The sequence below is a fragment of the Chamaea fasciata genome, unplaced genomic scaffold, assembly GCF_029207755.1.
Source record: "Chamaea fasciata isolate MVZ Bird 193981 ecotype frontalis unplaced genomic scaffold, bChaFas1.0.hap1 SCAF_7, whole genome shotgun sequence".
Lineage (NCBI taxonomy): Eukaryota > Metazoa > Chordata > Aves > Passeriformes > Sylviidae > Chamaea > Chamaea fasciata.
The window spans coordinates 46,581,616-46,594,533 of record NW_027094092.1 but is presented as its reverse complement, the minus strand read 5'-3'; the positions used below and the strand labels follow the sequence as shown (position 1 = coordinate 46,594,533).

Here is a 12,918-nt window from a genome sequence, read left to right as displayed (position 1 = left end):
TGAAGTAAGTTCGTATAAAATGCACCTACAAGGAATAATGTTATGGGAATTTCACACCTCACTTATCTTTTCTGGATTCATGTCTTTGCTCCTTTTCTTCCTCCTTTCACAGTAATTGTTGCATGTATAATATCAACCCTCCCACCGGCACTAAGCAGCCCTTGTCACTCCCACACTTTTCAGAGAGCACACATGATTGACAAGCTGGTGGCAGAAATTTCCTATCCACTGCTGCACTGTTTATGGAAAAGCTTGCCAAACTAGCGCCTCTGTTGTGCAGTTTCTTTGTGCCTGTTTGTCATGTTTGTATGGGCAGACAAATACAAATCCCCTAATGCTATTTTTCATTGAGTCTTATTCATTTACCTCTCTCCCCAGCAGTGTTAATGGACCTAAAGCAAAAAAGGATTTCCCATCATGGAGGCAGCAATGATAATGTTGAAATCTCAGCAGACTCTGCAACAAAACCCAGCTGTGTGGAAATGGGTCCCAGGACTTACTCAACCTCAGCTATTCACGTGCACACTTCCACCCCCATCTCCCGGCTCCAGAGCAGGCCTAAAGGTGTGTGGTGCATTTCATACAGGAGCTAGTAGTGCCAGGCAGGCTGCTTCATAGTTCCTGCAAGACTGCTAGTGGCATTCAAGTACAAAACCAGAGCACTAATATTTTCGCTCCTACTTTATCTGCTGAATGGTTTAGTTGATGAGATCGAGAGTTTACTCACTCTTGTAATGTTGTCAACTTGACAGAGCACATTTGAGTGTCAGTTCTTCAGTAGTTCCCTGCCCAGTGTTTAGAAGATGGGTCTGTAAAACCCTCTTGATCACCTCAGTCTTCTACACTGCTAGAATGCATTGGAGGCTGACCTGAAGGATTAACCTTTCTGTGTTCAATTGGCCTTTTAAGTTCTGTGTTCTTTTCCAGGCTATAATTCAGAAGATAATCTATGTGAACAGTCCCCAGAGGTCGAGTTTGCCAGCACCAGACGGCACGGTAAGCTTGTAGCATGTGTGAGTGCTCTAAACATGTGCATTAAGACTTGTTTCATTGCATTCACGTGAACTGTCCTGGAGTGTTTTAGTTATGTTAGTATTACAGAAGGAGGTGTAGTAATGCAGCACCATTTTGGCAATGGGATTCTAACTGCTTCTGGTTTTCTGTTGAAGCTTTTAGTGGATGTTTTGCCAAAATGAATTTTCAAAACAATGCTGACATTGAGGCGAGTGGCCTTCCCCCACCAACAGACCTTTTAATGCATGTCCTACAGATTTGTTGCTGATTTTTCTGGTGAATGTTTATTTCCTTCCTTAAGGGAATGAATCAGCAGCAAGAGAAATCTGGTGTGGGGCTTGTGGATGCACAGTGGGAATGCTGTTGAAGCAGCAGCACTGCCTGCTTAGAGATTGCAGAAGACTTAATTTGCAAGCTGGCTACCAACTCCTTCCAAAGAAAACTGAAAAAGAGACAGCAGCTTATTGTTGAGCTTTTTCAGATTCTGCATTACTTTACAGTTACTGTAAAAACACAGAGCATATTTCTTTGTGCAAAAAATGAGATAAACAAGATGGATCCTAAACAACTTGAAAAATGAAGATATTTTCCACTCTGTCCAGATTTTGGCATCCTGCGTGTATTATGTTGTTAATGTTTTCAAAGTGACTTAGTTGCACAGGTCCTATTTTCAGAAGCAAGACTGTAGCCTTTTAGAGGATCAGAGGAACTTAAAATCTGTTTGTTCAATGCTTGATTTGTGTTTTTCAGTGTCCAGGCCAAACAGTTTAGAGAGCAGTAGGAACGCTTCCAGCAGTAGTTCACCTCTGAATTTGAAAGGTAAAGCTTTTACGGCTGAGTTGTGACAAACAGGAAGTGAAATTCCATGAAACTGTGTGTAAAATGCCTTTTTCCTTACAATTAATTTCGAAGACTTGTTTTGAAATGGTAGTGATTATGCAATCTGGACATGGCTGTCTTGGGAATCAAAACTGCTGGCAAGAAGTGCTTTTCTAAGATTGATTCTGGCAAGGGGTGGCTTTTAAGGCAGACAGTCGAGTTTTGCTTCAGTCTGACTGGCATCATATTGTGGGAAATATCAGGCCACTCTTAGACTCTCTACAACAGCAGATCTCTGTGGTTCTTACTCCACACAGAGCTCATGTATGGAATCAGTTTGCTCTGGAGATTTGCTTTTGCAAATTGTGCGTCCTTGAAGGATGCCAAGAAACCTGACACTGTGGAATAATCCACTTTCTGCTTTTCCACAGTCAGGTTCTAGCTCTCAGATCACACGGCCGAGACTGGGAGATCTTTCAATGGCACAAAGGTTGTAAAGAGGCACCCCAATACTATCTTACTAATATGAGTCGAATTAGCCCATTAGCCCGCAGTGCTATTTTTATTCTTTGGTGAAGTAGCTGTGCTTGTATAAGGTGCTGTAAGATATTAAGCAGTCCTGATTTTTCAAAGTTCTGATTGCTTTGAGCTCTGTAGGAGAAAAAAAACAAGAAGGTAAAAAATCCCACCCAGTTGTGGAAATGGCCCGAGATGATAAAGTTCCTACCTGAGTGTGAAATCTACTGAAATGATGTCAGAGCAGTGTCATTGATGGTATTTATGCTTCTCCTCAGGTTCCTTAGACTATATCCATGGTAGAACTGAGAGCCTCAGCAGTGAAGATATGGTGCCAAGCAGAGAGGCACCAGTCTTGCTCCGAGACACGTATTCCCCTCACTCAGTTGCTGCTTTCTTAAGCCCTGGCAGCAGGCATGAGTCCTCCTCTCACAGGAATGGTTTGATGTCCTGTGATATACCTCAGAAGAGCAATCCATCTCAGTCTCACACAGGCAGGCAGCGGTCTGCCTCACCTGGCAGCGAGATGGTAACTTTGGAGGAGTTCTTGGAAGAGAGCAACAGGCTGTCTCTACCAAGTGTAAGTAAATAGAGCTAGATAACCCATTTCAGATGTCAAAAAACTGTTCAAAGCTGATTTAGGAGGATGATGGCATAGGGAAACAGAGAGACAAGACGATCCTTGTTCATATACACAAGTACTATCAAATCTTGCAAAATGAATGAGACAGTTTCAATAACTAAGATAAAATTAGCTTTCGTATAACACTCTGCTAATTTATTTTGGTTTATCAGCTACAGCAAGTCAAATAATTCACTGCAAGTACTGTGTATTGGACTGCTGGGGATTTTTGCTAGCAAATTGTGGTCAAGGTTTTGTATCATCAGTTCTCAGCTTCAGGTATTTTTATTTATAAACTGATAAGTTTCCTGTGTAATTTTCTACTGCTAAATCTATATAATTAGGAATGAAACCTAGAATAGTTTTTGACTGAAGTGCAAAATATGCAGTTGTTAAAACCATCTCATAATCTGAAAATTTCAGTGCATTTGAGAAAGACTATTTTTCTTGTAGAAGGAAGTTTTTGATACTTTAACCATGTTTGTTTGTTTACTGATACTGTCCTGTTGGTTCAATGATTGCAAGAAAAAGCACTCATTGAAATGTTTTTTTCAGGAACTAAATGTTTGTTAACAGGATGGCATTTATCTCTTACTGCTCCGACATGCTGTACAATAGTGAGGCAGTGCACTATTTGAACACTATTTTAATATTTTAGAAACAGTTGATAGTGTAAGTGAACAGAGATCTCTGGTTTATGAATGCCTTGGTAAAAGTATTAAAATCAGCAGAGCTGTGCCTTTGCATGGCATCAGTAAATGCTGGTCCTTGAATTTTCACAGTAGTGTTTAAATATGCCTCCTACTCCCTCATTACCCTAAGTACAATTCTTAGCTTTTAGAGATGTTTAAAATTATTACTTTTGTATGTGTGTAACTACCTGACCATGTCCATTTTCATTCTTTCTGTCATCCCGTTCCTTTTCAGCATCGGCGCAGTTTAAATGAGAGTGAAATGATTTCATTACACCAATTTCTGTTAGAAGCTGATGCACTGTATCCCTCTTGCTACTCCCCATGTCCTTCCATTCATCAGGAGCATTCGCAGTCACTCGAATCGGTCCTCAGTGTTTCATGTCCCGACAGCGTGAGGCACAGAACAGGCAGGGGAAATAGGAGATGTGCCTCATTCCATATCCCCAGGGTATCCATTGTTCTTATTAAGAAGGCAACAGCTCCTGACTTACCACAGCTTTTGCTAGCATATTAATACCTATAGAAGCATACTGTAACTCCTAATTGTTACTTTAAAGGCTGGCAGATCACTTGCATTAATTGCTCAAAGTATTTGCGGTGTTTGTTTGTACACATGTGTGTTTTCGGAGGATTTGTCATTCTGTAATGTTAATTTGCATAACAGCTGTTTAAATAAAGTTAAAAATAACCTTAACACTTTAACACTTAGTTGAGCTTAGAAATTTTCACATTGCACTATTACCATTGATGGTGTTTGCTTATGGAAAATGAGTTTTTTGACTGGAAGAAATATTTGGAACACTAGTGAAATAAGTATATTAAGCTTTAAACATGCTCCCTAGAGAAGAGTAAAGAAGTAAATTTCATGAGCTTGTTCAGCATGTTGTTTGTAATGACAGCATGTCCCTTAACTGTTCTGAGCATGCCTTTTACTAATAGTACAGTGGCAGCTGATCAAACATCGCCATTTTTGGATTGCGTGGACCATCCCCATGAAATTTCATTGTATATTTTCTTTTACTGCCAGGTTAATTGTCTGACTTGAAATTTGCGAGTTCATTGTAGGCAATTTTTGTAATTTTTTTTTTGTACATATCATTCTATCATATATGCAGCTTTTAACATACGTAGTATATTGAGTGGAAGAGGTGAAGGGAATCAATGGAGAAGGAATGAAACTTTTTTGTCATGCTAGCGCATCTCCCCAAGCTATTGACTTCTGTTACATTCCTGAAGTTACAGTAGAGTTATCCAGATGAACTCTCTTCTGGAATATGACAGACAAAATGGATATCTGCTGATACCAGTGGCTGATGTCATCACTATGATATTGATGTTAAAGTGACAGTGGCTGATGTGAAAGGAAACAAAAGAGCTGCTGTCTAGGTTAGAACCAAAATTATTAAAAAATTATGACCATTAACCTGGCAAACAAGGCTGTCACAATCTAATCACGATAAGCACATTATTCCTTGAGTTGGATTTATACTCATTTTAAACATTCATCTCCTCTGTTTCCACTGTGTAAAATCTGTGATTGTATTTGGCTTAAATTAAGTGGGAAGGAATATTTTGTGAATAGGAGTTCTGCATGATTCTTCAAACAAAATGTGTTGTCATTAATGTGACGTGCATATTTTCTCACACTAGGACACCTCCACTAACAGAGATGACTTGCTCAGCGATTATTTTAGGAAAGCAAATGAGCCTTCAGCTACTGGGAACTTGCTGGTTCAGCCATGCAGGAAGGAGGCTGCTAAGATGCCCACTAGTCTTGTTGCTCCAACTGTGAAGATGGCCGTGGCTGGTGAAGAAGGAAGAACAGCTAAGCCTGACAATTACATGAAGCCAAACCTCAGACAAGTTGAACCTGATGCTCTGGCAAACCCCCAAGGGTCCCTTAAGCTTCCTCACACACCACAGCACCAGTCTGCCTGCGGGGTGCGGCAGATGGCACAGCCTCAGCAGCCTGGAACCATGAGCAGGAGGAGTACGTCCCTGAGCAGGGCATTTAGCTTGGCCTCTGCAGACCTCCTCAGGGCCACTGGCCCAGAGGCCTACAGGCAGGAGAGCCCTCAGAGGTCAGGAGCAGAGCTGCATGGGGGCAAGGACACTGTCAGCCAGAGCACCAGAGCTTCTGTGCCAACGAGCTCCCAGGCACCCTTAAGAGAGAGGCCACAGTCTGCCAAGGTGGCAGGTTCCGTGCAAGGTGTCGATTCCCGCTGTCGGCAGCTCGATGCGAGGCGCCTTTCCCTGGTCCCACCAAAAGATGAGAGGCCACTCTCCTTCCATCAGTTTTCTGCCTCACCCACTGCATCCACCAGCAGTCTGAATGTCCAGCCGCAAGAACGTGTAAACCATGGGCAACACTACTCGTCTGCATCCCATACTCCCTCAAAAGTCAAACCCAAGTCAGCACCTCGTACTGAGGAGGTGGCCACAGTGGCCCCTGCCAGAGCTGTTTGCACCAGCACTGAGGGAAATACTTCCCCAGGGCAAGGCCAGGGTGATGCCCTAGTTACCAAGTGCCAGGGTAAGCTGGTAGAAAGCAGCTCTGGGGCTGTAGAGGAGCCTGTGAGAGGAAGCAGCTCCAACAGCAGTCCTGGGTCTCCTGACGCCCAGGGGGATCAGCAGACAGTTTGGTATGAGTATGGCTGTGTGTAACCCACAGGTGTAGCTGTAATATGTGTTTGGTATGGCTGATGTCCAGGTACCGTTTATCTAGACACTGTCGGGTCTTAAAAGGCATCACCTACAGACTGCTCCGAGTATTCTTCTGCATACTGTTTTCTGGTTGGACAAAGTTCGATTAAGGGAGTCAAGGAGCAAAACCCCAGTCCTTCTTCTGACCCTGTTGTGCCTAAAACAATGGAAGCCTGACCTAATCTCACAGCAAACTTGGCACCTGATTCTCACAGATTCTGAGCATTCCTCAGTCCAGTAGAAACTTAGCAGGGTCCTCTGTCATTGCTGCACTGTACACCCTTTCTGCATGCATTAAAGAAAAGTTTCACAGGTCCTGTGTGTGCTAAACTCAGCCCCACCATTGGTAAATAACCATACTGAAAAGGTCATATAAAAGCCAAACTTCTCCCCCTAAGACAAAACCAAATGCTTGATTTAAGTAGCATAGAGATGAAGAGCAAAAGTGCGTGGCTTTAGCCATGGGTCTGGTAAAATCTATTTTTCTAGCCACAGACACATCTTATATTGTATAGACTTCAAGGGTCACATCTCAACCTTTCCCACTTGGACTGTGTAAACACAGAAGCCAGCATAATTACCCCACTGCCTTCACTATAGCTGCAGTTCAGTGGATCCTTAACTCTGCAGAGTGGTGCTGCCTTTTGAAACTTGTTTTATCTTTTATACAAACACTGGAACTAATGCAGCCTTTCAGGGGAGATGCCATTTCAATTGAAAAGGTGGCATCTCGTGTACAAAAGTGTCTTGTAAGTATGTATATAGGAAGCTCAAGTACTGTATAAGAATGCTGTGTAAATTGTATTATTAGATCCTTGTGTGCATGACGGCCCACATCCTATGTGGGCTCTTGTCTCTTAGACATCTTTGTCTCCCAAGAACTTTTCTCAGTATAGAAAGCAAAATAATTTTGTACACATGCAAAAGAAATATACTTTTAAAAATCTATTTAAGTGCAAAGAAGTTCCTTGTATGTTTCTGTCCAGAGTGTCATCAGCTGCTTATGTATATATGATCAAATATGTATCTTTAATTCCATGTTTGTAAAGCTGTTCTTCTTGCAATAGACTAAATCCTTAAAAAAATACTTGTTTTGCTTGTTCTGATTTAATTTAGTAAAAGATAAAACATTCATTTGATGATGTTTGTTATCTAATATGTAGCAATCCCGTTCTGAAAACCACAAAATTGTTTATAATAAAGATTAAAATAAAATAAATTGAAAATGTACTCTTTGTCCTTAGAAAAATAAACCCCCCCCCAAAAAAGGTGATTCACAGTGCTAGAGATATGTCTGCAACAGCTCTTCATAAGCCTTAGTATTGATTTACTTATCTGTGTGGTGAAGTTGTATTTGTTTTTATAACATAGAAGGTGTACCCGAAGTCTTTTTGTTTAATTGTAGCCTAACTGAAGACTACAGGAGTGTTGAACATGCAAAATAAGTGACTTACAGTTCATTCTATAATTCACCCGGTAGATTTTTATGCTTCTCTGACCACTTCAGACAAGGGCAAACATACTGTCAATTTTGACCAAGCTTGCATCTTGCATCAGCTGTTTTGTACTTAACTAGCAGGATACCTTATGAAAGTGAGAAATTACTCGTCTTTCAACATGGAGACAATGGCAAAAAAAAACCCTCTCTGCCTTCTCTACTATTTTAATTGCAAACTATAGTTTTGCAACAAATGTAAAATTATGTGTGCTGTATGGCTACTTTAGAACACAATGAATAACATTTTGTTAGTAAACTGAAATTTTTCTTCCAGAAGTTATATCTTGAAATGTATTCTTGGCCCCAGACCATTAAAGGTTCAAGACTGGTGTTTCCCTTGTTTCAGCTCCTTTTTGGACGACACGTGCAGGCTGGCCTGCTGAGGAAGCGATCTGTGACTTGTTTGTTAGTGTAGATGTGCTTTGGCTATAAATACCTGCCCAGTGGCACACCTTAGTTGTCCGTTTCTGAGTTATTTACAATTACTTACCTTCTTAGTTCTAGCGAGTTAGAATTTTAAAAAAGTACTGAACACATTTATAGCACCATTCAGGTGTGGGATAATTCTAAATACAGAGGTTATACCGTGGGCCAGCTGTCGAAGCACAGCGCTGTCTGTGGCCATCCTGCCTTTCTGGGAACGTTAAGGAAAGTTTTGGTGCAGGTGCCTGCGCTGCCGTGGCAGGTGCGGTTATCTTGCCCTCTGCCCGGTTGCATTGTTGCCAGCCCTTCCCTGCCAGCGGCGGTGTCTCCCGGGCCGTGCTCCCGCCGTGTGCGGCGCCGTGAGGTGCGGGGCGGGCCTGCCGCCAGCCCCGGCGCGGCCGCGCTGCCTCCCGGGCGCGCAGAGCCCGCGGCAGCATGAAGCGGGCGTCTTGGTGCCTGAGGGGGAGAAGGCAACTCTGTTCGGAGAGACGGAGAACGGCAAATCCTCCCAGACGTGGGCTGGTGGAGGCGCCCTGAGGCACCTGCTTGCGTGAGGTGGCCGGGAGCTCTGGGGAGAGGTGTTCTGTGAGGGTAAAGGACGGCGCAGAGCTGCCCGACCCTTGATGCCTTCCAAGGAGCGAAGATGAAATTGCGGCTGTTTCAATTTGCAGCCTGTGCGGCCGGGCCAGGCTGCGGGAGGGGCACAGCGAGCTGGCTGAGGCCACAGCTGCCGCCGCTGCCTCTTGGGCACTGGGGTCAAGGGATCTCCAGGTGCCCCAGGCTCCGGCACGCTGGCTTTTCCCGGCGCTGCATGGGCTGTAGGAGGCCGATATTTCCCGACAGGAGGGAAGGGCGTGCTCGCTGAAGGTTGCTAATTATGTGCCAAGTGGTGCTGCGAGTGGTTCTGGGTTCAACGCTCCAAGCCGTTCAGTGGCTCATTAATTCTCGAAATGGAGTTTTCGATTGAAGGACGGGTTTTTGAAGGGGATCCATCCCGAGGAGGCAGCCAAGTTGCCAGTAGTTTTCCAAGAAAGCCGAAGGGCTGTGACTTTGGCAACACCCGCTCCCTGCAGTGTGCTCAGGCTCTGAAGACAGTGAAGCTGTTTGACACAAGGAAACAAACGATGGTGTGTGTTTGAAGTAAAATAAATGGCTGCTGTGGGAATAGCTGCCGGCGGGGTTGCGTGCTCTGCAGTGCCAGAGTGTATCCTTAGCAAGAAATCTGAGGTCCTTTACAGAGATGGCGTGTCACGGAAACCTTTTTCCCATTAGATATTCTTCCGCTGTTCTCAAACTTGGGACCTCATTGTGAAGTGAGCAGATCTTTTCTGATTTCAGTTGAGTTCAGAACTTAAAACCATCAGAAGAATAATTTGAAAAATAGAATTTACTTTTTCCTTTCTATAATGAGGGAAGTTCCAAGTGTTAAGGACATTGTAAAAATAACTAGTGCTTAGCTTAGGAAAACTGTGCATCAGCATGTGGTCGGAAATTATTTCTGATCATCCAGACATTTGGGGACATGCTAGCTCAGCCACAGGTAGACGACTTTTAAGACAGAACATGGAGACATTTACCCAGAAATTGTTAGTTCATGTGAAAGGATTACAGCCTGGATGTTAAACTGATGTACAAAGAACAACACCATTTCATTTTTTTTCTTGTTTAACGTGAACCCAGCTGTCCAGAGAACACTTGATAATGGTTTTGCATTTTTAGATGAAGGGGCAGTGGAGTGTGGAATCAGTTGTAGATTTCACCAAAAAAATTGTTCCTAAAATTTGCTTCTCTGCCCGTCACAATCATGGAATATCAGATCTGAACAGCAGTGGAAATGTTCAAGACAAGGTGGAAAATTTGTGAATGTTTTTACAAGTCACCAGTACCAGGCAGAATTAACCTGATGGAGCAGTGCAGAGTGAAATAATTCAGTTACTGGAAATAACAAATGAAGTTGTTCTTACGAAGGGCTGCTAGACTGGAGATCTAGACTGGGATATGAAGGTCTTTCTTGAAAGCTGGTGCTAGAGGCTGCCACATGAACTAGGAGAGAATGGCATCAGCTGGGAAAGGGTAGAAAAATTAGGATTTAAGAGAGTACTGACAGGAGTTTAAAGTTACTGGGAGAAACTATGGCAAGTTTTGCAAAACTAAATGGTATTTTTCCAGTTACAAGGATTTTTTTGTAAGTGTGAAGAGAACAGTAAAACTAGAGGGCTACTGTTCAATAGCTTCTCTAATAGGAAAGTCCTTAAAAGGCTAACCTGTGTCCTAAGGACAGAAATGTGAGTTGAAGTGTGACAGAAAGCTGAGCTTAGTTCAGACTTGAAGTTTTGTGAAGAATCCCATTAAAGAGTAACATGGATGAGTAAGGGGCCCCAGTGGAAGAATACTTGTGCTTCTCTCAGCTGAAACATGGAGGAGACAGTTTATTTATTGACTCTTGTGGAGGATTAGGATGTTATGGTAGGGAAGCAAAACTGGTTTTCTTCTGAGAACAGGACGATGAAAATGTGGTTATTCCACAGAAACTAGGAATGTAAAATATGTCAAAAACAAAACACAGAATGCCATGGAAACTGTCAGCTCATCATTCCCAGATGTTCTAATCAGTTCTAGTTAAAATACTTGAACATTTTTATCCAATGATTATCATAACTGAGGATTATGTAGCTCTGATGGTGAGAGTGTGTGATGTGTGTGTTGCATACCAGAATGAAAAAGAGCAGCAGACCTGAGCATTGCCTGTGAAAAGCTGTATTGCATGAGGGTAAACAAAAGCATCCCAGCTCCCTCCACAGTGAGTGACACCCTATGGTGTGATCTGAAACTCTGCTAAAGGAGAGAGTGCTCAGGAAAGGGAAAGTGAAGCTGTTGGTGAGACTCATTGCATCAGGTTCTTATGAAATGGATTAATAGAGTATCATAGTGTTATAATGGTTTTGATTCATGATATAAGGGGGTTCATGGGAGAGTTAAACAGCCTCTGCTTTAAGAAATGATCAGATAAAAGTATAAGAGCCTCCTGCTTCTCTCCAACGTCTCCTGCTGGCTGCCTTTGGATTCCACACTTGGAACAGTGAGCACCTTCTCCATGTAAAAACCCCTGACATTTACAAGTCAAAAATCACCTCATTCTTTGAAGTTGTTGAGTGGTCTGGAATTGCAAGATGCACTAATGGTAAGAAAAGTACTGTTTCTGTTTGGGAACACACTGCTAAGGAAGAACATGAGAGTTTGAGAAAGATATTCCAGATGGAGAAGCACAGCTTGCCAGTGGACTGCTGAGGCGTCTCTAGAAACTTGCATTGGAGGGAAGAGGAAGTTTTCTGCAAGAATTGGAAAAGCATGTCTGAAGAACTGAGGTGAGAGTTTCATGGGGCTGCTACTGTGATTGTTTTACCATTTGGCAGGATATTTTGAAGGTTATGGGATTTTTGGAAGTCTATGTTCCCTTGCCATTTTAAGTGTCTCTGGCCAAAATGATCCCATTCTTGTTAAACTCATGAAAAATTTCTTCCTTGCACCTTTGCAAGAGAGGTTGTTTTTTTTTTTTCTCCTCTAGTTAAATTTTGCTTTCATTTGTGTGCACTGTGAGCCCACAAAATACCTAATCCACAGATAAGTGTGTTTTAGAGCTGCTAGGGATATTCAGCTGTAGTATTTCAGCCTTCTACAGGATGGAAAACTCCCCATCAGTGCCCCTGTAGGACCCTTATGGCTATTTATAAGTGAAAGTAGAAGAAATCATGCAAATCAGGGAAATTTATATGAAGAAAAAAATCTTGGGGACTTTTTTTACACCTGCAGTACTCTGAACAAGGACTAGTTGCTCACTGGAGTGTAAAAGCCTGTCAGAGTTCAAGGAGCATCTGGATGATGCTCTTAGTCATGTGACTGAGTGTTAGATAGTCCTGCAAAGAACAGGGAGTTGGATTCAATAATCCTCATGAGTCTCTTCCAATCCAGTGTATTCTATGATTCTGTGAAAAGGCAGATGGAGAAAACAGGCACAAGCTGGATGAGATAGACCTTGTATCAATTTAGTTGGGATTTAACTAAAATTAAGCTAAAGCTGGTGACCTTCAATTAGCTCAGTCTCCTGAGGTTGCTCACAGCTTTTTTGGTCCTTCAGTAAATGATGAAAAGGGGTAGAATGCTTTAGGAAGCTGTACTAACAGCATTATGTAAGCAGGACTATACAGTTTATGTACTCTGTTTCCATCATACCTCCCAGCTTTCTGATGCAGTTGTTCTGTGCAGAGTAGTTTTAGATCAGTTAGAGCACAAAAGGTTTAAAGCAGCATCCAGTGAGGGAACCGTTGTGTACCCTCCAGAATGCAGCTTTGGTACCTTCACTGGCAAGAGGATCTCGCTATTGCTATTTTTTCTTCTGTTTCCACACAGTGGCATCTTGCTCCTGGATAGCTGAGGCTTAAAGGAGATGGGGCTATGTATGTTTAATAGGGAGCAGTATATTAGTAGTGTTTTAGTGTACTCTTAAACCTACTTCTTCCAACAGCCACATGGTGTGTTGGTAGAAAATTCTTTGCATGAAGTGTTTGAAGGAGCCTTCTTGCTGGATCCTGTCCTACAGCTCAGATGGTGCAACCAGCTTCAACAGTCTG

General features: G+C 42.6%; 1 protein-coding gene across 3 annotated transcripts in view; it reads left to right on the top strand.

The window, feature by feature from the left end:
* Positions 1 to 7,595, top strand: part of CCDC88C (coiled-coil domain containing 88C) — a 96,085-nt gene extending 88,490 nt beyond the window's left edge. The window contains exons 26-31 of one of the 3 annotated variants that reach the window (XM_066188668.1): positions 382 to 564; positions 928 to 996; positions 1,765 to 1,833; positions 2,628 to 2,929; positions 3,899 to 4,114; positions 5,317 to 7,595. In XM_066188668.1, coding sequence (XP_066044765.1) covers positions 382 to 564; positions 928 to 996; positions 1,765 to 1,833; positions 2,628 to 2,929; positions 3,899 to 4,114; positions 5,317 to 6,330 — 1,853 coding nt within the window. In that variant the 3' untranslated portion in view covers positions 6,331 to 7,595. Of the gene's footprint in view, positions 1 to 378; positions 565 to 927; positions 997 to 1,764; positions 1,834 to 2,627; positions 2,930 to 3,898; positions 4,115 to 5,316 lie in introns of all 3 variants that reach the window. The other 2 variants (XM_066188667.1, XM_066188669.1) reach the window with 2 other exon arrangements.
* Positions 7,596 to 12,918: the final 5,323 nt, after the last annotated feature.